The sequence below is a fragment of the Canis lupus genome, chromosome 37, assembly GCF_003254725.2.
Source record: "Canis lupus dingo isolate Sandy chromosome 37, ASM325472v2, whole genome shotgun sequence".
Lineage (NCBI taxonomy): Eukaryota > Metazoa > Chordata > Mammalia > Carnivora > Canidae > Canis > Canis lupus.
Window position 1 is genome coordinate 26,216,013 of NC_064279.1, and position 27,458 is coordinate 26,243,470.

The 27,458-nt window shown below is 56.3% G+C and overlaps 2 protein-coding genes across 9 annotated transcripts; one reads left to right on the forward strand and one right to left on the reverse strand.

Moving 5' to 3' along the window:
- Positions 1-4: 4 nt before the first annotated feature.
- On the forward strand, positions 5-7,379 carry DNAJB2 (DnaJ heat shock protein family (Hsp40) member B2). 4 transcript variants are annotated; one of them, XR_007409021.1, is made up of 10 exons: positions 7-146; positions 339-438; positions 1,075-1,184; positions 2,546-2,599; positions 2,766-2,888; positions 3,584-3,676; positions 3,910-4,012; positions 4,188-4,258; positions 5,112-6,235; positions 6,444-7,379. XR_007409021.1 is itself a non-coding variant. In XM_025441571.3 (10 exons), exons 2-10 carry the CDS (start codon positions 374-376, stop codon positions 6,452-6,454), a joined length of 837 nt encoding a protein of 278 aa, XP_025297356.1. In that variant the 5' UTR covers positions 7-146; positions 339-373; the 3' UTR covers positions 6,455-7,379. The 4 variants fall into 4 exon arrangements, 3 of the variants coding, with proteins under 3 accessions (XP_025297357.1, XP_025297356.1, XP_025297355.1); XM_025441571.3 differs by having other exon boundaries at positions 5,112-5,318; XM_025441570.3 differs by lacking the exon at positions 6,444-7,379 and having other exon boundaries at positions 5,112-5,318; positions 6,209-6,238.
- Positions 7,380-8,956: 1,577 nt separating this feature from the next.
- On the reverse strand, positions 8,957-27,358 carry PTPRN (protein tyrosine phosphatase receptor type N). 5 transcript variants are annotated; one of them, XM_049106809.1, is made up of 23 exons: positions 27,164-27,358; positions 25,661-25,711; positions 25,329-25,442; positions 22,276-22,372; positions 20,923-21,184; positions 20,482-20,836; positions 19,912-20,043; positions 19,282-19,316; positions 18,298-18,572; positions 18,021-18,107; positions 17,601-17,680; positions 17,362-17,426; positions 16,793-17,011; positions 16,149-16,349; positions 15,901-16,048; positions 15,666-15,739; positions 15,308-15,412; positions 15,103-15,222; positions 13,588-13,754; positions 10,731-10,784; positions 10,021-10,085; positions 9,763-9,836; positions 8,957-9,556 (listed from the first exon to the last, which is right to left on the reverse strand). In XM_049106809.1, exons 1-23 carry the CDS (start codon positions 27,276-27,278, stop codon positions 9,485-9,487), a joined length of 2,967 nt encoding a protein of 988 aa, XP_048962766.1. In that variant the 5' UTR covers positions 27,279-27,358; the 3' UTR covers positions 8,957-9,484. The 5 variants fall into 5 exon arrangements, with proteins under 5 accessions (XP_048962766.1, XP_025297350.1, XP_048962765.1 ...); XM_025441565.3 differs by having other exon boundaries at positions 15,308-15,385; positions 19,912-20,046; XM_049106808.1 differs by having other exon boundaries at positions 19,912-20,046.
- Between the last annotated feature and the right edge of the window lie 100 nt (positions 27,359-27,458).

A 27,458-nucleotide genomic window follows, 5' to 3' on the forward strand; every position in this document is an offset into this window, starting at 1 on the left:
CGCGGGCTCTGGTAGTTTCGGCGCCGCTGACGCAGGCCGGCGCGCACAGCCGGGCCCGGCGTCCTCCGCAGCAGCCGCGAGCCGCGCGGCCGGTGCCAGACGGTTCCGGCGGGGGGCAGGGGCGGGGCGCCCCGGCGGCGGAGGAGGTGCGGGCGGGAGGCCCGGGGCGGGCTGGGGGGGCCCCGGCCGGGCCGCTGGAGGCCGGGGCTGACGGGGCGCCCCGGGGCCTGGGCGCCGAGATCGCGGGGCCCGGCCTGCGGGGGGCCTCGGCACGGCGGGCCGCCTCTCGGGGGGCGGGGGGCCCTGGCCTTCGCCTGACGCCGCGTCCCGTCCTGCAGCCCCGGCGAGGCCCGTCTGGCTGTGACGAGTTGCCATGGCATCCTACTACGACATCCTAGACGTGCCGCGAAGTGCGTCCGCTGACGACATCAAGAAGGCGTAAGTGCCTGCACCGCGCGTCAGGAAGCCTGTCGCCCCCGCACCCCAGCCCCCCCCCACGGGGCCCTTCGGAGGCCTGGCCGGCCCAGGGAACTGGGTCCTTCGAAAGGATGGGGGGCTCCCTCTATAGGGAGGAAGAAGACTCCTGGAGGAGCAGGGGCGAGTCCTTAGCGCGAAGCCCTGCAGAGAGCTGCACTGTGGGTCCTTCTCGGTGGATCCCCCCTTCCCCTTCACTCCCATCCCCAGCCCAGGGGTGGGCTTTCTCGGGACGCCTGCAAAAATGTCCAGGGCCTGTGACCAGGAGGGACCAGTGCCGGGTACGCTCCATGGCCACACGTATTTCCAACTTAAGCCCCAGCGAACTCCAGGGGTGGGGGTCGGGGGGTTAGGGCTGGGGCTTTCTCATGCTTCCATATTCCTCTGCTACTGCAAGGAGTCCTAGCACTGGCTGCAGAGGGAAGAGACAGGAACCCCATTAACACACGCCGCAGAGGCAACCCTGGCAGCTAGGGTGGATGGGGAGCTGAGCGAGGAGAGGACAGTGGCAGGCTAATAGGCAAATGGGTCATTCCGTTTCATGGTGGGAGGTGCTTGCTTTTGTCCTCTGACCCACTCCTCTGAACCTACTTTTTGCAGATATCGCCGGAAGGCCCTTCAGTGGCACCCGGACAAGAACCCGGATAATAAAGAATTTGCTGAGAGGAAGTTCAAGGAGGTGGCCGAGGCATATGAAGTGCTGTCAGACAGTAAGGGCTGAGGGCAAGGCAGGGCAGCACCTACACCCCCCTCCCCGCCCCCCCATTTCATGCCCTATCCTCCTCCTTCCCAAACAAAGCCAAGCTGCTACCTCCTGTCTCTTCCAGGCCTGTTGTTTCCAGCCTGGGATTTCAGTGCCTCCTCCAACAGGGGACTCTGGGACTTTTTTTTTTTTTTTTTGCTGCAATTCAAGCAAGCACCTATTATGTGCAAAGCAGCCTTTTATTCTTCCCCTAATCCCCCATGCTCAGTGTTTGCTCCCCCGGATCTGGTATGGTAGTTGCAGCATGGGTCTTGACAAGGGGATGGCAGCAGGGCGCATAACCTACATGTGCTGAGCCTTCTCTGTGCCAAGCATTGGTGGGTATAATCTGCAGAAATCCTCACAGTCATCCTATGAGGCAGGATTTGTCATCCTCACTTTACAGGCAAGGAAACTGAGGCTGAGAGAGGTAAAGTAATTTGCTCAAGGTCACACAGCTGGAATATAAATCCTGGGTCTGCTTTTTGTTTTGTTTTGTTTTTTTAAAGATTTTACTTATTTGAGAGAGAAAGAGCAAGCAGGGGGAGGAGCAAAGGGGAGGGAAAAAAAGGGGAAAGAATCTGAAGTAGACCCCGGGCTGAGCGCAGAGCTCAACTGGGGCATTGAGCTCACGACCCTGAGATCATGACCTGAGCAGAAATCAAGAGTCGGCTGCTTAACCAACTGAGCCACTCAGATGTTCCTCCAGGTCTCTTTTTATTCATTCATTCAGAAAATATTCATTGAGTGTTTATGGTGCTGGGCCCTTGCTGGGTACTGGAGAGCAATGGAGGACAAGCAGACACTGTCCTTGTCATGATGGGTTTATTACATTTTAGTCCAGGAAGACCACCATTAACCAAGGAAATACTTAGGAGTATTCTGAAGGAAGGTACAGGGTGATGTTGATAGGAAATAAGAGGCACCAGATTTTGTTCTGGTGGTCACAGAGGGCCTCTGACCTTGACCTTTGACCCACATTAGAGGCGGTGATATTTAGGCTGAGCCCTGATTGATACCATGGTAATAATTAGCAGATATTTATTGAACACAATGTGTTATCAGACACTGCTAAGCAGTGCACGTGGATTGTCTTACTTAATTCTTGCAATGATCCTGTGTGGTTGGTGCTGTTGTTGTGTCCATTCTACAGATGAGAGGGAGCCACTGTGCGAAGAGCTGGCGCTGCTAAAACCTATAGCCGGTGCCCCATGTGCACCCTGCTGTCCCCCTAGCATCAGTCACTGGGCAGTCCTCTGAGGGTCCTAGCCTGGAAGGGGAGGCCATCATCCCAGTGGGAGGGAGAAATGATCTGGTCTCTTTTTCCAGAGCATAAGCGGGAAATCTACGACCGTTATGGCCGGGAAGGGCTGACTGGGGCAGGTAGGTGGAATGGCGGCAGGGCCTGGGGATAAAAGTGGGTCACGGAAGAGAGGGGGAGGGCAGATTAGGGCAACAGATGCTCTCTGGAGGCGTGCCTTTGGTGGGGTGTGCGGCTCAGGGCAGGATGTGTGCCCTGAGCCCCCTCTTCATCCTGTCCCTCTTCCAGGAACTGGCCCATCCCGGGCAGAACCTGGTGGCGGTGGGCCCGGCTTCACCTTCACCTTCCGCAGCCCCGAGGAGGTTTTCCGGGAGTTCTTTGGGAGTGGAGACCCTTTTGCGGAGCTCTTTGGTGAGTGGGCTCAGGACGCCTCCGACTGGCTGGACTCCTGCTCCAGGCCTGCTCTCCATCAGCCTGGATCCCCTGAGACAGAAGGCTGAGAGGGCAGCAGAATTCCACAGACAGAAGATTTTGCTGGGGTGGATCCGGGGACAGTGGGGACAGAACCTGACACAGGCCCGAACCCGTAGAGACTTGCCTTGTTCAATGACAGCAACAATGGTACATTGTTAGGCCTGCACAATAGGAGCCGTGAAAGCAAGACTCAGAGTGCCATGTGACAATCACAGTGGCGTCATAAATGACCGATACCATGTTTGTGGTGATTACTATGAACTCTGTGAGGTGGGTAGGGTTCTCCCCATGTACAGGTGAGAACACAAAGGTACTCTCAGTGTGCTTGGATTCCCCCAGCCAACGGGGGAGTCGGGCCTCGTAGCAGGGTAGGCATATGCTGAAGGAGCTAGCCGTCTTCCCTTTCCCCCCCCCTTCATTGGGTACCCTGGACAGAATTTACCAGTGATCGTTTTCATATGTAATATTAACAAAACAAAACAAAACTTCAGAAACAAGTCCACAGTCAAAAAAGAAGAAAAAAATTGGAAATGCTTAGCAGGTTATACTTCTAGACTGAAAGGCAGGGTTCACACATTTTGGTGGGGGGACAGGTCTCTTTACTAGATTGTTATTCTGCTTGCTTGTTGCAGATGACCTGGGCCCCTTCTCAGAGCTTCAGAGCCGGGGTTCCCGACCCTCGGGCCCCTTCTTCACCTTCTCTTCCTCCTTTCCTGGGCACTCTGGTATGTGCTGTCCCTTTACGTTTTTTGGAAGCTCTGGGTCCTGGAACCCAGGACCCAGAGTTCCAAATGTTCTCTCCTGTTCCAAATGTTCTCTCCTGAGTATCTGGAGCCCTGCCTTGGGGCAGCTCTGCAGGGAGATGCCACAGAGGTTCCTGGGCGCATTGTAACTGCAGCATGCTGGGTCCAGCCTCCCTCTGACAACTTCTCTGCCTCCTCCTTTGTCTCCGTTCCAGATTTCTCCTCCTCCTCTTTCTCCTTCAGTCCTGGGGCTGGTGCTTTTCGCTCTGTTTCTACATCCACCACCTTTGTCCAAGGACACCGCATCACGACACGCAGGTGAGGGCTCCTCTGGGCTCATTCCAGGTGTAGGGGTGCAGGGGGGAGGTGGGGAGGGGGCGCTGCATACAGCTCCTTGTGGGCGGAGTCTGTCTCGGTCTCTGCGGCATCCCAGGGCATGGACAGGCACCTGCAGGATTCGTGTTCCATGAGTGAACCATGCCGTCCCCTGCAGAATCATGGAGAACGGGCAGGAACGGGTGGAAGTGGAAGAAGATGGACAGCTGAAGTCAGTCACAATCAATGGTGAGGAGTGGCTGTGTGCCCTGGTCCCTGGCAGGAAGCCCCAGCCCCTGAAGCCCCCTCCACACTGTTCCTCTCTGAACTCCTTTGGGGCAGGGAAGGAGTGGCAGCCACCGGCCCCACTGCAGAATCAGAGGCAAGGATGCCAGGGAGGGGGGCTGGGGCAGGGAAGTGAGGAGTCTCCGAGGGCCAGCTAATCACCATCTTCATCAGTGGGTGCCTGGTGTTTGCAGAGCACTTGACTGTTCTGAAAGCACTTGTGCACAGAACGTGAGCTCTGTATGGAAACGGGTGGGGGAAGTGGGGCTGTTGGTATTTGCCCTATTTTTCACGTGAGGAGACTGAACCTCTGCATCATCAAATGGCCCTAACTCCTAGGTAGCATGAGGCTCAAGGCCTGGTCCTGCTTAGTAAGGTTTGTAAAGCTGGGAGTGACACCCAGGATGCAGGACTCCAGGGGCGGAACTCTTCCCACAGCATCCCTTTGTAGGGCATGCTCAGCATGGTGTCCCTCCCGTGCCTGCCGGCTCTGGGAATGCTGCGCGCCTAGTGCGTTTCCTGGGCCGTCTTTGGTTATTAGAACAATCTGACAACATAGGTTCTCTCACTGTTTCCCTTTTATAGATGAGGAAAGGGTGGGCTAGGGAGGTTGAGTAGCTTGCCCAAGGAGACAGCTTCATCCCTGCTGGAGCTCGGTACCTGCCCACGCGCATGACCACCACGCTCGGTGCCAGAGTGCGTGCATGCCAATTCCAAAGGGGGGGCTGTAAGTGCTCAGAGTTGCCATGCATGAGGCAGCCTGGCAGGACTCCCCTGGCCTAGTTGGAGGGCTTCATGGGGGCCGTGATTCCTGCAGGTGTCCCAGATGACCTGGCGCTGGGCTTGGAGCTGAGCCGTCGTGAGCAGCAACAGTCTGTCACCTCCAGGTCCGGGGGCACGCAGGTTCGGCAGACTCCTGCCTCCCACCCCTCTGACAGCGATCTCTCCGAGGATGACGAGGACCTGCAGCTCGCCATGGCCTACAGCCTGTCAGAGATGGAGGCGGCTGGGAAGAAACCGGCAGGTGGGCGGGGGGCGCAGCGTCGAAGGCAGGGGCGGCCCAAGGCCCAGGACCAAGAGCCCGGCCTGGGGGGGACCCCTGAGGCTGCAAGGGGGGATGCGGCCAAATCCAGCCCATCCCCAGAGGAGAAGGCCTCTCGCTGCCTCATTCTCTGATCAGCAGGCCCGAACCACCCTGATTCGGGGCGACCGGGGGTCCTGCTCGCTGTCGGGAGCAGAGGGGCAGGGCCTGAGTTGCAGGAGCTCTTCCTCCGCTCAGCACCCCCCCATAGATGCACCTCCCATGTCCACTTGCACTCCAGTGCGGACTCGGGATCGCTCTGCTCAGCCCACAGTTGATAGGTCCCTGGTGAGGCCCAGGGTGGGGAGCCTCGGGCCGTGGGAGGGCCTCCCAGGAGCCAGGAGGCAGGCACTCCTGCCAGATGGGGAGTTTCTCAAGGGCATTAGTGGCTTGGGTCGGGCCTTCTGTGCCCAGGTCTGCCACCTGTGTTGCTGATGACGTCAAGGAAGGAGGACTTGGCCTGGGGTTCTCTGAGCCGGATCCGCAGCTACACCAGGGAGTCTCCTGTGCTCCCGTCTAGCTGCAGATGCCCCACCCTGGTTTCTGTGCAGCGTTGAGCTCTGACGTGTCTCTGTTGCTTTCCTTCTGGTGCTGCTGCTCCTCCCTCGCTCTCTTCTCTCTGCACTTCCCCGCGGGCCGCATCGCTTGCTTTCACTGCCATCTGGCTAGGACTCCCTTCTTCTTTCCCCAAGAAAGCCTCAGTGTGACCAGGAAGATGCTGTGGCCGGTAGGGCCATAAGGTCTTCTGGGGAGGCTAGCTGGGTGGGGCGGGCGCCTCTCATCCAGATACGGAACCGGAGCCCACTCCTCCTCCCTTCCTCTTGCTGCCTCAGCCTGCCCCAGGCCTCGGGACTAGGCAGGTGAGGCCGGCTATCCCTGGAGAGGTGGGCTAAGGTCAGGGTGCCCCAGGAGGGAGGCCTAGGAGGGGGCTGTACCCCGTACTATTTCACCATGCATCAGGGCTCAGGGAGAGGCCACAGGGCTGCCCAGGTCTGCATGCTCGGCTCTGTCCTCCACGGCTTGCTGCTGACCCTCTCTCCTGTCACCCCGCCCCCGCTCTCTCCTCAGATGTGTTCTGAGCTGGATGGCCGGGATCCAGAGCCGCTGCACAGTTCCAACAGGACAGCGCCCTCCCCCGTGCGCTGGGAGGGGACCCTCCATTCCTCTCCCTCACCTATGCTGAGCGTAGAGCTGGGCCTGGGTGGTGGGTGGGGGCCGGGTGGGAGGCATCTGTAGTCTTAGCCTGTGAACTCTTCCCTGGGTGTTTGGTGCTGTCTCTTGGGGACTACAAGTCCCAGAATGCAACACACCCTGCCTCATTTCTGATAGATCATGTTAGGGGAAGCGATGCGTGGTTGTGGAGCTGTGCATCTTGGGACATGTAGTTCCAGCCCCGGTTGACTTGTCATTCGCTGTGAACTGGGGACATCTTGTCATCTGATTTGACTGTGGCAGGGGTGGCAATAATGTGGATGAAGGGGTAGTGGACCAAGCTTCGGTTCCCCTGACACCTGTTGGTAGCGCCAGGCTTAGAGCGTACAGATCAGAGCCCTGTGCCATCTGGGAGGCTCTCATCCTGTGGGCAGTCCTGGGATCCGAGGACTGCCCCGTGGGATGGATGGGATCGGGCGTGGGCAGGCAGAGAGCTTGGAAGGGGAGGCGGCCAGTGTGAGAGAGTGTGTCTGTGTGTGTCTGTGTGTGTGTGGGCAAGAGCACGCACGCGCGTGGTCGGGATTGGTGTGTGATGGGTGCTCCAGGCATGTTGCTGCTTGTATGGCTTCTTTGGCCTCTGACCCTGCTGCCCATTCTTTTTCTCCAACACCACAAGTGAGCTGCCTCTCCTCCTCCCTGCCTGGGGAGCCCCGTGGCCGGGGAGGGGAGTGGTGGAGCCAGGGTGGTGCTAGCCCTGTGACGTTGCATCTCAGAGACCTATCAAAGCCAGCTGGGCTGAGCTCAGTCCGAGAGAGAAACACTGGAAGTCAATAAAGCTGTTTCGAGAGCTTGGTGGTGTGCCGTGTCCCTGTGTTCTTCCTTTCCAGGGTGGCCCCAGAGGGACCCTATGGGACCAGTGGGCAGCATCCACCCCCCATTGCCCAAACACCTGGCGGTCACAAGCCTTTCCAGATGACAGCAGAAGTTCCCCCTTTGACCAGGCTGCCCTCCCAAATACATCGTTGAATCCGGAGAAATGCTCCAGTTCTACCCACACACGTCTTGTGGCCCCATGGTGGCTTTCCCCAGGCAGCAGTTGTTCCCCTTAGCAGGGACCCACCGTTCACTACTCTGTCACACAGCTAGGACCAGACCAGATGAAGTTATGCCTCGACTACAAGCATGGGAATTCCTGGAAGTAGGGAATGCATGGTGAGAACTTGTAAAAACTCCTCAAGCCCATAAATGAGCCCCTCCCAAGGCCGGCGGCCTGTCTCCGAGGCCTGCCTTTCCCACGTGCAGTGGTCCAAGTCCACCCTGCCCAGAGTGCAGGCCCCAAACTCACCAGTACCTGGGGAGGAAAATGCCAAGGGACCCCCCCCCCCTTCTCTGCAGACACCTTCGGAGACAGCCGCTGAGCCCCGACAGGCAACTTTCCATCATCAAGCAGAGCCCTGTGGCTCCCCAGCGACACTCTGCCATTCCAGGAGAAGCGCATGGCTTCCTCTTCAACAGCCAGAGGGCTTGTATTGTATTTTTCTCAAAGCAAGGAAGCAGCCTGCCCTGAAAGGCATTTCAAGCCTCTACCTTGAAAGACCCTGCTGGCAGTTTGTAAAATGACTCTTTTGCCCACTTTTAGGCTTTGTGATGTCAAACACCTGGCGCTGAGCCTCAGCAGAACACATGTGAGGTGTAGGGGGGCCTGTGATCTGCTCACAGGTCCCTTTGCTCCCTGTGCAGGGCAGATGGTACCTCCCCATTTTTCATGTGAGGGCACAGCCTTGGCAAGGTTAAGTAGTCCCAGGCAGCTCCAGGCCCAAGGCTCTTTTTGCCTTGTTTCTACATCCACCATTTTTGTCCAGGGAAGCCTCCTGACATGCAGGTGAGGGCCCCTCTGGGGGGAATTGGGGGAGGGGGAGAAAGCGCCCCCTGCCCCCAGGTGGATGGATGCCTGTTGTGATGTCTCACAGGCCTGGTCTACAAGCTGCTGTTGGAGTCCAGCTAGTTTTGCTTGAGGGGTGCCAGGCACCTCGCCTGCATGAGGTCCATTAGCCTGAGGCTGAAGGGCACGAAGCAACTGGTCAAGAACTGAGAGGGGGGCAGTAGAGAGATGAAGCGTGCCTGGTTCGAATCCAAACTCCACTGTATACAATTCGTGTTACCTCGGGAGAGAGGTCTTTGGAGCTAGTGACGGGCAGCATCGTGAAGCCGTGTGCGTGAGCCCCTTGAGAGCGCGGGCCTCAGGGGAAGCCAGCAGGAGCGCCAACTGCCTCACCACGGGCTACCACTCCAGCCGAGGAGGGCCAGCCTCTGCAGCCTGGCGCACTGTCACCGCCTGCATCTCCCCAGGAGGGCAGCAGGGCCGGCCCCTCGCTGACACTGGAGATGGGTCTGGAAGCAGAGACGATGCAAAAGTGGAGGAGTCCGGGTTGTAGCTGCACACACGACACACTAACTTTATTCACATTGATACAAAAGTAGATCTTTCTAGAAATGTTCTCTTGTGTCAGAGGGTGAGAGTGGAGTGGCACGTGGCAGGAGGGCAGGGGAGGAGGCCGGAGGGAGGCAGGGAGGGTGGGGGCAGAGTGGGGGCCACAGAGGCTGGGCAGCAGGCAGCAGGGGCTGGGCAAGCAGGAAGGGCTCAGAAGAACAGGGGGCGGGAGCCAGGGAACTCAGGCAGGAGAAGGCTCCGGGGAGAATGACTGCCCACGACGGTCCTCTGCTCCTGGCTGGCTGCCAGCTCCCCGTGGCACTTGCGGGGGCTCCGACGGGCAAGAGGCTGGGTAGGTCTGTCCCTTCCCACTCCCCTTTCCTTACACTTCTTGCAGACGACTGGCCGTGTCCAAGAGGGACCAAGGTAGTAGGGTTGGGGACCGAGGAGTGGGCACATGGACGGGTGCTCACACAGGCAAAGAGGGGGCAGAGGCTGGTCTGCCCACCGGGGGGCCCCAGGGCTCTCACTGGGGCAGGGCCTTGAGGATGGCGTTCACCTCCTCCGCCACAGCGGTCAAAGCAAATTCGAACTGGTCCTGGGAAGGGCAGTGGGAGGACGGTCACGAGAGGGCTGACTTCTGCTCCTGCCCCAGGGCAGCTTTTGGGAGGGGGAGCTGGGGAGGTCACTCGGGCGAGGGGGGGGTGTCCTCTTGGGGAAGGGGGGCAGGTGGGGGAGGCAGGCTGTTGCTGGCTTCCCCGGGGAGGGCTGGCGGCTAGGGGCGGGGCAGGGAGGAACAGTCACCTTAGAGCGGACAAGGCCGGGCCGCTGGTCACGGACATGCTCCAGGGTGGCAGCGATGTCAATCTCCTTTACGCCTGGAGGTTGGAGAGGGCACAGGGCTGCTCAGGGGGTGGCCGGGAGAGGAGAGGACCCAGGAAGCCTGGAGCACCCTGGGGTGGGAGGCTGGGAGGACTGGGCAAAGCCTGGGGATGTGATGCGGGCCTGGGTGCGAGCGGTCTAATCGGGCTGGGCTGCGGGCGCTGCGGGGAAGGTCCTCACCTTTTGCCATGCGGTTCAGTACCATGTCAATGAGGATGTAAGTGCCAGTCCTCCCTGCACCGTCACTGAAACGGGAGATGAGGACAGGCTCACCCAGCAGAAAGGGGGAAGGGCAGAGGAGACGGGGAGGCTAGGCTGGGAGAGCGTGAGTGGGCTGAGGGGGCCGCAGTTCTATCCCCTGGGCCCCAGAAATTGGGCCTTGAGTGGGAAGCCTGTGACCCTTGGGGGTGTCACTTGGGTAATGGGCCAACCGAAAAGGAAAGCCCTGGCTGGGTCCTAAGGTGGAAGCCCTGGAGGGGATGGGAAGGGCCCTTTCCAGCCTCTGGCCAGGCTTTTGTTCAGCAAACGTTTGGTGTAAATGGCCAGAGGGTAAATATTCTCCACTTTGTGGGCTGCATGTTAGTGTCTGTGGCACATTCTTCTTTTTTTTCTTTTCCTTCAGCCATTTAAAAATGTGAACAGCATTCTTAGCTCCCGGGTCATTAAAGAAACCAGACGGGATGTTGAACTTGGCCCGTGGGCTGCAGTCGGCCAGCATCAAGGGCACAGGCCAGCATCAAGGGCACAGGCGGGCAGCATGCACGGGAGATGTACTTGGGGGGAGGACCAGAGAGGGGGTGGGGACCGGGAATGCCCCAACTCAGGGCCCCGGCCCGGGCTGTCCTGTCCCCTTTCATCCGCACCCCTGCCCACAGCCCCTCCACACGCACCTGCAGTGCACAATGATGGGGCAGGAGCGGCCCCGGTAGCACTTGTTCACTTTCCTGCAACAAGAAGCGGGTGTGAGGGTGGGGGGCACCAGCACACACCTGTGGGCCTCTCCTTCTTCCTTTGCTCCCCGAGTGCCCAGGGCAGAGGAGGGAAGAGGGCAGGAGCAATGAGGCAGGGCAGGGGGCAAAGAACCAGAGATGGCGTGGGTGGCGCTGGGCTTGCCTTGTCACTTAAAGAGCTGGGGGCCCAAGCTCTGCACCTTTAATACCTGACTTGGCCTCTTAAGGCCTCAGTTTTCTTGCCTGTAAAATGAGGGTGATAATAATAGTGACCTTCTTCGGTTTGACATACAGTAGGTGCTCAATAAATGGCAGTGCTATCAATGATAATAGACAATATCAATAGCCACCTCTGCTGGAAGTCCAAGGAGAATAGGCTTTCTGGTGACTTCCAGGGTGTCAATCTTGTCACATTCCTGCTCTGTTCCTCTGTTCTCCCTTAGAGCTGCCCAGGCTATTTCCCTCCCCACCCAGGTCCCTTGTATTCCTTGCTACAGAGGACTACGGGTACCCCTTGGCACAAAGTTCTGGCCAGGGGAGGACAACCTCTCAGCCCAGAATGTTATGAGGCTGTCTCCCTCGTCTCAGCACAGGGGCTCTGTGGTTGGGTCATATTTCGACTTGGGGTCCACTTGGACCTCAAACTCTTTACTGCTACCCTGACTTCTGTCCTCTCAGCAGGGAGCAGGGGATTTCTCCCTTCCTCAGTGGGCCCAGTCTAACCTGCCCTTGTCCCTTATGACTTTCCTGCTCTGAGAGTCACCTGCAGTGGGCCCGGACTAGGGAGGACCACCTTCGGGATTATTTGATTATTTCAGGGGAAGCTTGGAATTTAATGGTCTTCCAGTTCGATTCCCCCAGATTTTCAAGGGCCAGGTGACTCTGAATGGTTTTAAAGGAGTCCACGTGGTTGTCAAGCAAGTTGGCTCATGTGTTAGAGAGCTGGGGCCGAACAGAAGTCTCCGCAGTAGCTCCCAATTGTTTAATAATAAAGACGATGAATTGCATCTAGAATTCATTGAGGCTTTGCTGTGTGCCAGGCACTTAAACTAGATTTTACAGAATTTTTCCCATCGACTCTCGTAACGACCCCCTCAAGTATGGGTCATCATCCTTGTTTCACAGGTAAGGAAACAGAGGGAGATCAAGGAACCTGTTCAGGGTCACTCTTAGCACTTAGAGATTATTTTGCCTTCCTTCTGGTAGACCTTCAGCAAACCATATTTATTAAGCAGCAACTAATTTGTTCTGGGTGTCCAATGCCAACTGAGTTTACATAATTATGACCTAAAGCAAAGAAGTGTAACCTTTTAGCCCCCCTTGTGGTCTTAAAAACGGCCCATGCACTAATTCTATAAGCATTTTTTAAATGTGGAAAACAGGAAATAGCTCTATTACCCCTGGCATTGCTTTTGAGAAGCCTCAGAAACTATCCCCAGCTTCCGACTTGCCTGGCTGGCTCAGTCGGAAGAGCATGTGATCCCAGGGTCTTGAGTTTGAGCCCCACATTGACGGTAGAGATTACTTAAATAAATAAACTTGAGAGAGAGAGAGAGAGAAAGGAACTATCCCGAGCTCCCCACCCCAGCTCTGCTCTTCTGCTCTCTGCCCAGCACCTGGAGACCCCAGGCCAGCCTGGCAAGAGGCAGAGAAGCAGGAGGAGGCTGCAGTGCGGGCGATGGGGAGGCTGGGGATGCTGGAGGACTGGCCTGGTGGGGGTTCTGCTGTCAGAACAGGGCAAGTCCCCTAGTTAGCTTCCTGTCCCGACCCCCACCAGCCCCCACCGGCTCCACCGAGTCCCCAGGAATCCCGAGATCCTTCCACTACCTTTGATAGTGTTTTTGTCTCCTCGATTCCTCCCCCGCCTCCAGCCCTCCCAGCAGCCTTCAGGGGGCCCCTGGGCCCACATGTCCTGATTGGGTTGTCCTGTCCATGCAGCGGCCACGCCTGCCAATGATCACTTTTGTGACTATGCAACTGGAGAGAGAACACTAGCTGCAGATCACAAAAATGACACTGGCAGCCGTGAGAGGGAGAGAGAGAGAGGAGGGGAGGCGGTGGACAGAGTGGGGAGACGGACGGACAGAGGCAGAGGGGGCCAGGAGGTGGACAAGGAGGGGAGACGGTGTGGAACATGGGAGGGGTGCAGGGGGGCTGAAAGGGGGACAGACTCAGACACTGAGAGACGGAGATGAGGGGAGAGGCAGGGGCGGGCACAGAGGGAAAGGAAGGAAAGACAGACGGGGGTGGGGGGGTGGGGAGAGGGAACAGAGGCAAAGAAACGGCGAGGTGGGCAGGAGGGAGGGAGGGGCCGGGGCACAGCAGACACACAGAATGTGCTGGAGATCGCAAAGAGCAGCGCAGGAGGCGACGCCCAGGAGACACGGGAGCCGGGACCAGGTGGAGGGACAGAAGGCGGGGGCGGTGGAGGGAGCTTGCACTAAGGTGAGCCCTTCCTGGGGGGGGGGGGGGGCACGGCGGAGCCAGACGCGGGGGTTGGCAGGGCGAGAAAACGGGGTGGGGGGGCACGGCCGGCAGAAGAGCAGAGCGAGGGCAGGACGGGAGCGGGGAGCGGGGAGCGGGGAGCGGGCCGGGGCGGGGCGGGGCGGGGCGCGCGGCCAGCCTGAGCATCAGTCCGGGCTGGGGTGGGGGGAGGGGGGGCGGGGGCCGGGGTCAGAGGCGGAGGCTGGGGTCAGGCCGGAGGAGGGCCCGCCTCACAGGACCAGGGCCCGGGGAGGAGCTGGGGGGCGGGGGGGGGGGAACCCCAGCCCGCGCGCGCCCTCCCCGCCGCCCTCACCTGCGGAAGTCCAGCAGCGGCCGCGTGGACGCGGGGGTGCCCTCTGCCGGCCAGCTGAGGAAGTGGAACTGCGTGAGCGTGCGCGTCTCCTGGGTCTGCACGTTCTTCAGGTAGAAGCTGCGCACCAGGAAGTCCTCGCACCAGATGTGCTCCGACACCAGGTTCACCTGCCGAGCAGCGGCCCGGGCCTGAGCTCACCTGGGCGCCCCGAGCGCCGCACGGCCTCTCCAGCCCTCCCAGCCTCCGGGCCGTGCACATGCCACCCCTCCAGGGAGCCTACCCGGCCGCCCCCTGCTGTCCCCCAGGCCCCTCGTTGTCTGTGTCACTTATCTGCGGCTCAGGGACAACTGGTGCCTCCCCCCCCACAACTACTGTGGGCTTCTGGGGGCCAGGGTCCCTCCTTCCTCTTCCTCACAGAGTCTAGCAAAGTGTCTGTGCGACACACACCATAAACCTTGATGAAATTCTGGTTTTGTTTTCTTTAACCATGAGCAACACCAATTAAAAAAAAAAAAAAAGCTTCAGGGCACCTGGGTGGCTCATTGGTTGAGCATCTGCCTTGGGCTCAGGCTGAGCATCTGCCTTGGGCTCAGGGCGTGATCCGGGGGTCCTAGGATGGGGCCCTGCATCAGACTCCCCGCAGGGAACCTGCTTCTCCCTCTGCCTGTGTCTCTGCCTCTCCCTCTCCCTCTCTCTCTGTGTCTCTTTCTCTCATGAATAATTACATAAAATCTTTTAAACAGGCTGCTGAGTGCCCACCTAATAATGAAAAAAACCTATCCAGGCTCACCGGGTGACAAGAAGCTTCTGCTGTGCTCTACAGTGGCTCTTGTTTCACGGAGGGGTAAAGCCTTCCATGTGTCAGGAATCTGTTCCTCTTCCCTGGGCTTTGCCTCTGCCCAGTTCCCCCTGCCTATCGTCTCTCCTAATGAAAATGTTTGTTTCTATTCTTCATGTGACTGATGGTTCTTTCTTTTCTTTCGCTTTTTTTAAGATATTTATTTGTTTATTCATGACAGACGCAGAGAGAGAGGCAGAGACACAGGCAAAGGGAGAAGCAGGCTCCCTGCAGGGAGCCCGATGTGGGACTTGATCCCAGGACCCCAGGATCATGACCTGAGCCAAAGGCAGACGCTCAACCGCTGAACCACCCAGGCATGCCTGGTTCTTTCTTTCTTTGCTTTGGTCTTCAGGGAACTCAGAGCTAAGTGAGGCTCGATTAAAGTAGGTCCCAATGTTGGTCTTTGCTTTTACTTATCTCTCTGTCTCCTATACTCTCAGCTCTTAGTTTCTTACCTCAGTTTTGGTGGTTTTATAGTTTTATTTCTGTACCTTTCATCACAGGTCACTACAAATGCTCTCTGGCCCTGGACTGGACACACACACACACGTAAATATATAATACACGTGTGTACATACGTATGTGTATATGCATGTACATCCATACGAGCATGAATGGTTCACTGTCCACTTTCCCCATTTCCACTGTCCCCTGGCCTGTGGGGTCTTGCTGACCTCATATACGTGGTAGAGGGAGGACCCCTCATCTGGCCAGTAGCGGTCACACTGCTTGACACCGTCCTCCACCAGTGGGGTCAGCATGACGATGACAGTGCAGCCACTCTCCCACACCATCTAAGGACAGAGACTCCATTCTAATCTGTCCAGCTGCTCTCAGAGACCACCGGTCCCTGGAGAAGCCTTCCTTCCAGAAACTCACCTGCCAGAAGTCTGCGATGGTATGGGACAGCGGGCCCTGTGTGGCTATGTAGGCTGGCATCCGAGGGTCGTGCTCAATCTGGGGCAGGGAAGACACACCATGAGCCTGAATGGGAAACGCTACTATGGAGAGGCGTGGTTGGAGGGAGCAGGCCAGGGCATGGAGGGCTTGAGAAACCTCCATTTCCCTGCCAGGATACCAGGCCCCATAATTCCAGGGCTTGGGGCAGAGGGTGGGCAGATGGTGACCATAAGGAAATGGGAGTTTTTTGTTTGTTTGTTTGTTTTTTTGAAATGGGAGTTTATGCAGGCAGGATAAAAATGGGGCAGGGGAGGGGGCCGGAGCCAGGGCCACTTACAATGGGGCTGGCGTTGATGTAATCGCTCCGAGAAGGGCTGCTCTCCACCTTCAGCTTGATGCGGGCGTGATCATCTGCACAGACCCCACACCCTACCTCAGAGGCCCCTCCAGTTACTGGGGCCCTGGAACCTGTGCCACTTGGCCTGAGCCAGGAGCCAGCCCTTCCCCCAAGGCCTCCAGAGCTCCCAGCAGAGAGATGGCTGGGCCTGGTGGGCCAAGCAGGACTCACTCACAGGGCAGGAAGTCCGGGTGGCGGTTCTTTTTGATGTTGCCCTCCCCCTGGGCGGTGGCACAGGTGTTCGGCTCTGCCTGGTAGGCGCACAGGGCCTGCCACTCCTTGGCCAAGCGGTCCCGGTTCCGCAGGTGGTCCTCCATGTAGGCCTACAGGGATACCACGGCCTGGCTCTGGCCCACGCCACCCGCCTTGCCTCTTCGACCATCCTGTCCCTTCACCCGCTCCGGGCCCAGGCCGGGTCCTGACCAGAATCATGTGTCCCGTGGAGATGTCCATGTTGGCCTGGGCGGGCTCCTCACACCAGGACGGCGTGCTGCTGTGGGAGCTGGGGCTGGCCTGCGCCGCATCACTAAACTGAGAGGACACGCTGCTCACCCGAGAAGGCTCTGGGGGACCCTCTGCCCGGCTGAACAGGGACTTTGCGGCCATATGCTGGCGGCACAGGTCCTGCAGAAGAAAAATCAGGCAGGGTCCCAGGCCCCCTGAAGCCTTTCTCGCAGCATCCTGGGTTCCATTCTAGGCTCATCCTGATTGATTCCATATGAAACCCGTCTCCTCCGGGTTGGTTCTTCGGGCCTGGCCCTCATTCTTCTCAGGGCTGTCCCATCTGGGTGGTGCCTATGACAGCCTCAGACACTGGAGTGGAATCCCAGAGTTGTTGCACTGGGAAGAACTTTAGGAAGCACCTGCTCCCAATTCCCATCCATTCAAAATACCCCCACCACCACCCCCCCCATACACCTCTGCTTGGGTTTCTGTAGCCCTGGCCTGGGTATTCCCAGGGACGGGTGCTCACTCTCCGTCCAACACCCCACCCTCACCCCATGTGACACCCAGACTCCCACACCCCTTCCATTACATCTCATCAGCAAGCTTTTGGGGCTGCACACCTGGTACTCAAAGGTAGTGTCACCATGGGCCCCCTCAGGGCCTAGTGCTGCCAGGCGCTCCTTGTCTCGCTGCCGTGCATGCTGCCGCACACACAAAGCCACTGCCAGAGCCACCAGCAGCCCGGCCACCCCTGCCAGGGCCACCAGGGTGAGTAGCACTGAGCGCATGGGAGAGGTGCTGCGGGCTGGCCGGGGAAGAACCGCAGCTGCCTCCTCCCTCTGTGGGAACAAGGCCAGCATCACCGCGGGGGTCAGTGGCTGGGGAGCCGAGGGGCTGTTCCTCAACCCTGTCCCCCCATGCCACACTCCCTGCTATGGTATCTCTAGGGCAAAGCTGGGAAGGCAAGGGCAGGGGGAAGGAGGAGGGGGAGGAGCCACTGGGGCCGTCTGGTGGCCAGAAAGAGAACTGCAAGGGGGGGAGGCTGCTTTGGCAAAGCCCGGGTCGGGGGCGGGGCGGGCAACCAGGTACAGGAGGCTTCGGCTCCGGTTTCCCTGCCAAGTTTGCCCCCGTCTCTTGTGGGCAATGTCCACCCTCCGGGGTTTCCGCTGATTCTTCAGTTAGCTCCTACCTGTCCCACTCCCGTCTGCAAGATCTGCAGCCCTGTCTGTGCTTCCAGTTCCGCCTTCACCAGGCCTGCAGGGAAGACATAGGTCAGACTGTCTCCGGCTCCATGTGCTCTCCAGCCCGTGTCCCGCTCTGCTAGGTGGCAGGCACAGCCCGGGTGTTGGGAACAGTTCAAGGGGAGGCATCAGCCACAGGCCTGGGTATGTCCTACTAGGGCTGGGGCTGGGACCAGGCGGTATTTACCAGCTTGCTGGGTCACATCAGCCAAAGACAGGTTCTGTTCATTGTGTCGGATGCGGAAGGTGAGGGCCGGTCCCACCACACTGCCAAACAGGAGCTGCGTTACCGCCTCACCCACCACAGCCCCCAGACGGTGAGCTCGGGCCCTCTGCACAGGAGAGGACCAAGCTGAGGCTGATCAGAGATGCCTTAAAGGGATGTTTGAGGGCAATGCTGGATGAGGCCAGCATCCGGTGAGGGTGTGTGTGTGTGTGTGTGTGTGTGTGTGGTGGGGGTACCTTCAATGCAGCTGGGAGCATCTCTGACCCCACCTGGGCCACTTACCCAAGACTTTGTCTTCCCTTCCTTCCCTGAGCCCCTCTAGCCACCTCTCCCCGAGCTACCTTCTAAATCCTTGCTTCCCCAGCTGGATACCAGCCCCACCTGATGTTGATGAAGCTGCCCGAGGACACGTGCACATGCTCAGCTAGGATCTCCAGCAGCTTCACTCCTGCGGCCAGACTCAGGGGCCTGGAGGTGGGGAGCAGGGAATGGAAAGAAAGTAGGGATCCTATTGGCCACTTTCTTGAAACAAGCTATCTCCAAGGGTGCAGAGGAGCCCACCCCCCGTCCACTCTACATCTGGATTTCTGCTCTCTGCTTCTTGCCGGGAGGCCAGCCCACACAACACCCCCCCACCCTGGGGGGCTGAAGCCCTTACTTCTGGTCGGTGACAATGTAGCCATACTCCTCTGCTGATGACTGAGCTGAGGGCTGCCTCACCAGTGTGGGCTGGCTCTGGCCCAGTGGACTTTTCTTCTCCAGCAGGACAGGTGTGGCAAGGTGGCTAGCAGTTTTGGGAGGCTCAGAGGATCCAGAGCTCGGCACCTGCTGGGCTTTGCTGGCAGTGGGGCTGGCAGTGGGGTACCCAGGCAGGGAGGGTGTGGGGGGTGGAGGCTCTGCCGTGTTTCCACCCTGCACCTGCTCCTCCATTGTCTGCATAGAAGAGAGGACAGAGGTGTGGTCTCTGGACAGTATAGGGGATGGGAGGGATGGGGGTCCACACTGTAGGGACTCTGAAGTCCCTAAAGAGGACCCTGGGACTTGTTTCTTTCCACCCCCACCCCCACCCCCACCCCCGGGCTCAGGGCAGCACTGGGCCCAGAGAGGTCACCCAGAAAAGTGATTTAGGTGGATGAATGAATGAATAAAGGACTGGATGAGTGTGACATGGTCAGTAATGATCCAGAAGATGGAGCTGGAGTGAGGAGAACCTCTGGAGGGAGGGCCGGTGGTGTTAGGAGACATGAACAGGCAGGTAATGGTTTTTAGACTTCTGTTTAGCTCCAAAATCTCAGAAGTCGAACATGTGAGAAAGAGAGCTCTTCAGGCTACAGGGGGTCAGAGCCTGCATGCTTGCAACTCCCCTCTTCACCTAGGGATCCTCAGGGTAGGGTCTGAAATGACTGTAGTGAAAAAAGCAGCAAATTGGAAATTCCAGCTTCTAGACCCAATTTGCCCTCAACTTGAGGTGAGATCTTAAGGCCACGGCTTGGAGTCTCTGGTCCCTGGTGCTCCCCACCCCCCACCCCAAATGAGGAAGGTTGGAGGATACAGATCAGGGTCCCAATGCTGAGGTTTAGATTTTGACAAGGGGGGTTTGCTGCTAGGGGCACCACGGGGCAGGGAGGTGTCACGAACTCACTTTCTTGACGTCAGCTCCAACATTTACAACCCCTCCTGTAGAGACAGGATAAACAAGATTCTGGGCAAAGGACCAAGGTGAAGGTCTACATAACATAGGCAGGAGAAAGGGCCAGAGGCCCTGGGCCTGTTGTATCTTCTGTGGCCTCTTTTCTCTCTGTCAGTGACCTAGCCCTGTTTTTGGTCTCATCCTAAGCATGACCTCATCCTTGTTTGCTTCTACCTTATAATTGTTGTATCAGTTCCTTCCAGAGTTATTGGCTACACCTCTCAAAACTATTCTTTGTTCAGTCTCCCTACCCATCAATTATTGGCTTCACTTGGTATTGGCCACTTCCTTCCTCAGAGGCTGTTATCAACAACCCACCTTCCTTGGTGCCTCCTGATCCCTGCCCATCCCCCTGTTGGCCTCTTCTTTCCATTACTACCACCTTCCAGGTCTTTCCAGCTCACCACCCCACTCCCTTGCTTCCTGCCCTTGCCAGGCAATGACCCTGTGCTTGTGTCTCAAAAGAACTCCCTTCTCTGACCCTGACCCTTCCCCTCTAGGCTGTTCCATGTGGTCTTGACAGGTGGGGCAAGAGGCCATCATGGAGCTGGTAGTTGCTGGTCTCTCGCCCTGGACACTCACCCAGATTTCGTCCTGCGCCCTTGGGCAGCAGCTGCAGCAGGGTTGAGAGGGTGGAGAGCTGCTCAGGGGTCAGCTGACGCAGCTCCACCCCATAGCCCGCCAGCACAGCTGCCCGTCTCTGCAGAGTCACGTCTGCTGGGAGCCAGACACAGAGCTTATGGCGAGATGGTGGTGGGGAGGTGCTGGTGGTAAGATGAACTTGTGGGATGCATTTGGGGGTGGGAGGGCACTAGTATACTTAAGAGCTTCTTCTCAAACACCAGGACACTGATGCCCTCCACCTTCCAGCTCTTGTCCACACTTTGGGGGAAAGGCCTTCTTAGGGCCAAGACCAAACTACAGGCCCATTATGGACATCGTGACTCTCCAGCTGAGGAAGAGTTATAACACCTCCACCGCCCCACCACCCTGTATTCCCACTGCCTACCTAGTGCCTGGCATAGATCAGGCTGTCAGTAGATATTAGTTAAATGTAGGAATGACTTCAAAGACAAATTAACAAATGCATGGATAGTTTGGGAGGAGTCCCCGAAAGCAGCCCCCACGGAAGGATGCTGAGAACTCTGTTACCTGGCTGCTCTGCTGGAGAAGGAGGCTTCTCCCTGCGACCTTCTAGCCCTTCCTCCTCATAGCCCTCTGAGGAGTCCTTTGCCCGTCTGCTGCCCCCTTGGTCTGGCAGCCTCGGTGCCCTGGCCCTGTTGGGCACTGGCAGCTCCTGGGCCAGGTAGAGAAGCCCTGACTCCTGGAAAAGTTGACCAGGTGAAGGCCCTGGGGGGTCCCCGTAGGAATGGTCAGAGTGAGCCCCAAACATGGCCTTGGAGGCAGTTCTGCTGAAGAGGGTGGAGGATTCGGCCTTGGGCAGGGGGCCAACACTGATCATCCCTGGGGAGCCCTCTGAGCCCCGGGAGCCATCGCGGGAGCCAAACTGTGGGGAAATCGGAGATCCAGGTCAGAGCAGATATCAGGGCTTGGGGGACAGACATTGGGCTGGGGCCAGTGTTCACAGCTCACCTGATGGAACAGGTAGGGCTGCAGCAGGGCAGGTTCATAACTCAGAGCAGGGTGGGGGGCCTGCGGGGGTAGCAGTAGATGCTCCAAGAGAGGGTGCAGCAGCTCAGCCTGCAGGGGGGACAGTGGAGAGCCCACCCCAGCTCCACCCCCACCCACTGGAGGTTGAGGAAGCCGGTGCTGGGCAGCAGGGGTGGAGCCAGTAGGGAGGCCTTGTAGAAGCAGCTCCCCAGCAGGACCAGGTCTTCTGGGCACCAAGCCAGATCTGGGGAAGAAAGCAAAGCGTTGTGTGTATGTGTTGGTTGTGTGGGGCAGGAGTGTCCAGAGAACTACAAGAGGCAGAGATGGTGGACCAGCAGGCTTAGAAGCTTAGGGTAAGCCCAACCTCTTAAGAAATGAGGTAGCCTCAGGGGAAGAGAGAAGAGAATGGGGAAGGGCTAGAGGGCCAAGCCTGGGCATTGCCTCCCTGGTAAGCACACCTAGGTCCCTGAAACACCCAGGAGGTCAGGGAAATGTGAGACGAGGGATGGAGGAAAGAATGGGTGCAGGGGGAGGCAGTCAGGCACCTCTACAGACAAACTGTGGCTGCAGTATGCCCCATTCCCCCTGTACTCACATTCCCACACCTGGCTCTCCAAGTGTACGTTCAAGCATTCAGTTCAAACTTCAGTACTATGCCCCCCGACTCTGCTCTCCCACCCCACTCTGCCTTTTTCATCTTGGAATCATCATTTGAGCCCCATGGCCCTCGTTTGCTTTCCTCTCTGCTTGCAGGGTCTGAAGAATGCCTTCGGAGGCCCTAACCACAGAAAGACTATGGTCTCTCCACATACACTTCCACATACTAATGAAATGGAACATTAAATAATTTCAGTATGACAAGATTCTCATTTGTCCCATGCTGACTCCATTGATGCTTCTTTTATTTTTTTTTTAAGATTTTATTTACTTATTCATGAGAGATATATATAGAGAGAAGCAGAGACACAGGCAGAGGGAGAAGCAGGCTCCATGCAGGGAGCCTGATGTGGGACTCGATCCCGGGACTCCAGGATCACACCCTGGGCCGAAGGCAGGCGCTAAACCACTGAGCCACCCAGGGATCCCCTTGATGCTTCTTTTAAATTATGAAATGTCCAAGTTTTTACATTTTTTTCTGTTTTGCTGGATCCCCAGGGGTGATCTCAGGTCATGCTGAGCATGTGAATATGTTATGACCACTCCTGAACCTCTTTTACCTGTGCCTGAGGCTACTCACCTTGAAGGCCACTTCCCTTCCCCTTCCCTCTGTCCATCAGGATGGGACCCAGACCCACCAGCCTTGCTATGCTAGAGCTGTTGAGAAATGATGCCTACCTGTCCCTTGGACGGGGCTCTGGGGGGCGAAGCCTGGGGATGCGTTCCATCTCCTGGGAGATCACATACTGAGTGAGGTCATCGTGCCAGGACAATCCTGCCAGGGGATAGGATAGGGTGAGGTTGGCTCGGGACAGTCTGAGGGCCCAGTAACATGGACCAGTGGAAATCAAAAACTGCACTCCCTACCCTGCAGTATATTGAGTTTGGCAGAGCAGAGGGGCAGTGGAGGTGGCCCAGGGACCTGGGGGTGATCTGAGCTATCCTTCCCACTCTCAGGTACAGATTTTCAAGTCAGACTGCCTCCACTGAGACTAAGTTTGAATCCTCTGCCATTTATTCATTGTGCAACTTTGGGCAAATTACCAAACCTGTCTGAGCCTCAATTCTCTCATCTGTAAAATAGGGGTTTATACTTCCTAAGATTGTGATAATTAAAATAACCCAATGTAACTTGGTAAGAACAGTACCTGTCACATAGTGAACTTTAAACATCTGCTCTTATTATTAATTATTATTATTATCCTCATTATTATTCCTATTCTTTTTGTTGATGCTGAATCTTACTTATCTTTGTAAAGTGGGAATAATACATCCTTCATGGAGCTATTGTGAAGATCAAGTGCAATCAGAGAAATGAAAGTGCTTAGAAAACTCTAAAGCTACACACATTTTAAACATTCACCACCACCACCAGCAGCAGCAGCAGCAGCATCAATCATCCTATGCTGAGGCAGATCTCCTGTTTGACTCTTTCCTTTCATGAAACTGTTCTCAGGCAAAGTCAGTTACCTATTCTAAAGGCATAATCTCCCACGCTCCACCTCCATTCCTTCTTCCTTGCTCCTAAGTTAATAGTCTGTACTGCTTCTAATTCACATTCTAAGATTGATTAGCATCCATACCTGCCTCCTTGCCTCTGAACATCAGATCACTCATCCTATCTAAGGCCAATTGCTTCACTTGAGCACTGGATTTCATCCCTTGCTATCTACTTAAGAATATCTTCTCCACAACTTCCTCCTATTTCCTACATGATCATTTTCCTCTGTTCTCTACTGAATTATTCCCTTTATCACTCAAACATGGAATACCTTTAATCTTATAAAGTTACTGTATGACCCCACATTCCTCTCCAGTGATCACTCCATTTCTTTCCTTTTCTTTCCAGCAAGACTCCTTGAAAGTGTTATCTCTATCTACCAGCTGTATCCAATTCTTTTCGTCTCCTTCCCTCCTCTATTCAGGATTTTATTCCCACTCATTCTACCAAAACTATTTCAATCAAAATCACCTGTTCTATCAAAACTATTTTCATCAAAATCACCAGTAACTTCTGCATAGCTAACTAAAGCCAGTGGCCAATTCTCTGATCTCATCTTACTTCACCTACCATCATTATTTGACACTATTGATCACTCCTTCCTCTGTGGTACATTTCACGTGGCTTCTAGGACACTGAACATTCTTGTTTTTCCTCCTACCTCATTGTCTCCCTCTTCTCAGTCTACCTTGTTGGTTCTTCTCCTTGTCCTGGTCCTTTTATTATTATAATTCTCTAGGCTTCTTCTTCATATACACCAAATCCTTTGGTTATCTCACCTACCTTATGAGTTCACTTGCCATTAATATGCCAAAGAACTCCAAATTCATATCTCCACTCCAGAATCCTCCATCTCTTTTCAAAACCGAACTCATACTCTCAACTTCCACTTTACTTGAATAAACATCTTAAATTTAATATATTCAAAACTGAACACCTCCTCCTCCAAATTGATCCTTCTGTATAATTAATGACATCTCCATTAATCAATTATTCAGGCAATAAAACCTGTTGTCATTCTTGACACTTCCCTTTCTTTCACAGCATTTTCCAATATTTCATGATAACATGCTTACTACCTGTAAAATATATATAGAATTCTCTTATTCCTTTCTACCTCCCTGCAATCACCTGATCCATGCCACATTCATCTCTTACATGAGTTATTGTGGTAGCTTTTAATGACCTCCAGCTTCTACCCTTGACTCCCTTCCATCTATTCTTAACAGCAACAAGCTTGATCTTATTAAAGTAGAGGTGAGATTATGTATCCCTATGCTTAAAACATTGTCATGGGTTCCTCTTTGACTCAGAGTAAAGACAACATCCATCCATACATTCTCTTGTAGGTCCCTACAATGATCTGCATCCCTATTTCCCAATACCTATCTGCATCTTCCACTTTCCCTCTCTATCCCTCCTTTACAGCCAGACCATAGAGGCGTTCTCCATGGTATTCTTCAAACTCATGCTCCTGCTTTAGTAAAGCCTTTTGTTCTAGCTCTTTGATCAGCTTGAAACACTGCCCCCAATAACCTCCTGGAATACATCTCCACTTCCTTGATGTCTTTGTTCAAATTTCATAGTCTCAATAAGATCTATCTTGACCACTCAATTTGATACTGAAGCTTCTTACCCCACCATTTCTGACCCCTTTATCATGCTATGATATTTGTTTTTTTCCATGGCATTTATCACCTTATAACATACTATGTATTTTCTAATTTGTATATTGTATTCCCCTTATCTCCCAAAATGTAAGTCCCAGTAGACAGAGATCATTGTCTGTTTTATTCCCTGATACATCCCAAGCACCGAGAATTAAGCTTGCCACATAGTAAATACTCAACAAATAGTTGTTGAGTGAGTGATTTTGATGAGTGAGCTGTTCTGGCTGAGGACTCCAGAATTCATAATTGTGGAGCACTCAGACAGTTCCAGGGAATAGACTGGTCCTAAGGAGATGGACACTGGCTTCTTTCAGTGGCTCCTTCTGTGGAAGCCTCTAGACTCCTTCCAAGAGTCCAAGTGTGAATAGCCCATCTCTATGGTTCCACCCCGACTCCTGTCTTGTCCCCTTCTCCAGCAAGGTCTGGGAAGGTGAGGCTCTAGAAGTAGGTGTGATAACAATGTTTCATGAAGAGAAATTCTCAAGTCAGGTGGCCCCTCACTTCCCCACCCTTATCTAACCAAATTCCAGTGTCTCTCCTTCAGTGCAGCTAGACCTCACCTTGGGACATGAGTTGTCGGAGCACACTTTGTAAGCGCTGAAGAACTGGGGAGGTGACTTGCAAAAGGGGCCGGGCCTGCCCCACTCCCACCTGGCACTGTCCAAATAAGCCATCTAAGAGCACAAAAGTGGTGTCAGCAAGGAGCTTTCAAAGTCCAGGTTGCAAAAGGGCATTACTCTCTCCATCTCTATTGGCTTCAGAGAACTCTGTTCCTTCAAGCCATTCCTTCTTCACAAGCCTAGCACCCCTTCCCCCCTTCCAGGCCTCCCACACACACATCTTTCATGTTGTGTCCCCTGTCTTGTAAATCCTATGCCTGGTCCTCACTCACCCTGAATACAGACTTCAAGGTGAGAGCAGAGTCTGCGATCAAACAGACAGCCTGTAGAGGGAAAAGCAAGCAGAGGCTAAGACACCCACACACATAGAAGGGTAAGAGAATGGACAGGCTGGGAAAGGGGGAAACAGATGAGGCCCATTCTTTCATTCTCAGAAAGGCTTTAAGCTGGGAGGAGAGTAGGGAGGCCTAGAATTCTTAAGAGAAGGAAGCACAGGATCTGGCTTTGGATTTTAAGGATCTGAGAGTCTGGATCTTTTCCCTAAAAGCCTCAGTTGGCTTAACTGAGTGATGGGGAGAAGAAGCCTTGCAAGCGCAGGGGGTACTGAAGGATCGTATACTTCTATTGTCATAGAATTACTATGGGGGGGATTTTTGGCCAAATTCTGAGGAAAACGGGACTTTCCTCCCCAAATCTCCAAAAGCATTCTCACTATGATGGGCTGGGACTCCAACGAGATGGAAACCCAGGCACACCTTCCCTTCGTGTAGGAAAGGGGTAGGGGTGGGGTGTCTGGAAAGCAGCGCTCCCCACACCGTCCCTAGGTCAGCGGCCCGAGCCGCTGGCGCTGTCCGCGGTGCTGAAGCTCCGAGTCTGGCGCCGCCGAGGGCTAGCTAGCTCGGAAGCAGTTACCGGGGAGGGAAGGGTACTAGGGTCGGGAGCCTCCACGAGACCTGACCCCTCCGCCGTTCTAGACTTCACTTACCCCCCTACCAATCCACAGCGCCACAGGAAGTACCCCGCACTGGTCTCCAAGCCAGGTGGGGAAGGAGGGCGTCAGACGGGGAGGCTGCGCCCCTTCCCCCACGCGCCCCACCCCCCTCCCCCGGCCCGTGAGTCAGCGCTGACTGTCTCTGTCCGCTCAGATGTGAGTCAGCACCGGCCTGGCTGTGGGGAGGGGGCCCGGAAAGGACCCTTCTCTCTTCACCCTCCTTTGCCGCCTCCTCTAGCCGTCGTCCTCTTATTGGAGATGAGGTCGCAGCAATCTGCCTCTCGGGACTTAGAGGGAAACCCTGGCCCCTCCCTCGGTCTGATCCTCTCCTGGGAGCTGGGACCCCATGCTCAGTGGCCCCAACTCCTGCCCGAACGCCGGGGCTCCCTCTTCCTACCCCTACCTCCCACCCCCATCCCTCAGCGCCAATCACCACTTCTTTGGCGCCTCAGCGCCACTTGCTTCGCCCGTGGTCTTGCAGCCCGTCTCTAAATCCTTCCGTCCATAAGCACCCCCATTCCTCCTCCCAAACCCGCAATCCTTCCCCGAGCCTGCTTCTCCTCGGTCCCGCCCCCGTATTCCAGCCCCACCTCCAGGCCTACGCCCCTTTCCTCCCAGACGCCCTCTCGTCTTCCCCGTCTCCCAGCGCTTACCCCTGCCCGACTCCAGACACCTATTCCACCCGAGGTTCCTACCTTCGTGACACCTCTCCCCACCCCCCACCGAGTTACGCTCCCGGCCCCATCCTCCACCCCCCACCCCACCCCCCACGTTTCCTCCTGACCGTGGGCACTAATGGCGCTGCAGCCTCCCGGGCGGCTGCTCAGCAGCAGGAGGCAGAGGAGCAGCCGGAGCCCCCCGGAGCCCCCGGGACCCCCAGGCCGCCGCGGGCGCCGCATCCTTCCGGGCTCGGCGCGCTCGCTCCCCTGCCACAACCGCAGCGACGCCGGCCGGAGCCAGCCACAGGGGCCGAGGCGGGGCCTGCCGCTCCCCACCCACCGGCGAGGCGGGGTCTATACGCCCCTCTCGCGGCAACTCGGCCAACCCTGGGCGGGTGGTGACGACATCTCCACCCCCGG

What these genes read in the sequence shown, in the direction of transcription:
- DNAJB2 (XM_025441570.3), top strand. Translation starts at nt 374, where the DNA reads ATGGCATCCTACTACGACATCCTAGACGTGCCGCGAAGTGCGTCCGCT. An exon ending in GCTGACGACATCAAGAAGGC is followed by an intron (nt 439 to 1,074) that starts GTAAGTGCCTGC and finishes TACTTTTTGCAG; the next exon opens with ATATCGCCGGAAGGCCCTTC. An exon ending in CACCGCATCACGACACGCAG is followed by an intron (nt 4,013 to 4,187) that starts GTGAGGGCTCCT and finishes CGTCCCCTGCAG; the next exon opens with AATCATGGAGAACGGGCAGG.
- PTPRN (XM_049106808.1), bottom strand. Translation starts at nt 27,278, where the DNA reads ATGCGGCGCCCGCGGCGGCCTGGGGGTCCCGGGGGCTCCGGGGGGCTC. An exon ending in TTCTCCAGCAGAGCAGCCAG is followed by an intron (nt 20,047 to 20,481) that starts GTAACAGAGTTC and finishes TCTGGCTCCCAG; the next exon opens with CAGACGTGACTCTGCAGAGA. An exon ending in CCGCTGCTGGACTTCCGCAG is followed by an intron (nt 10,785 to 13,587) that starts GTGAGGGCGGCG and finishes TTCTTGTTGCAG; the next exon opens with GAAAGTGAACAAGTGCTACC.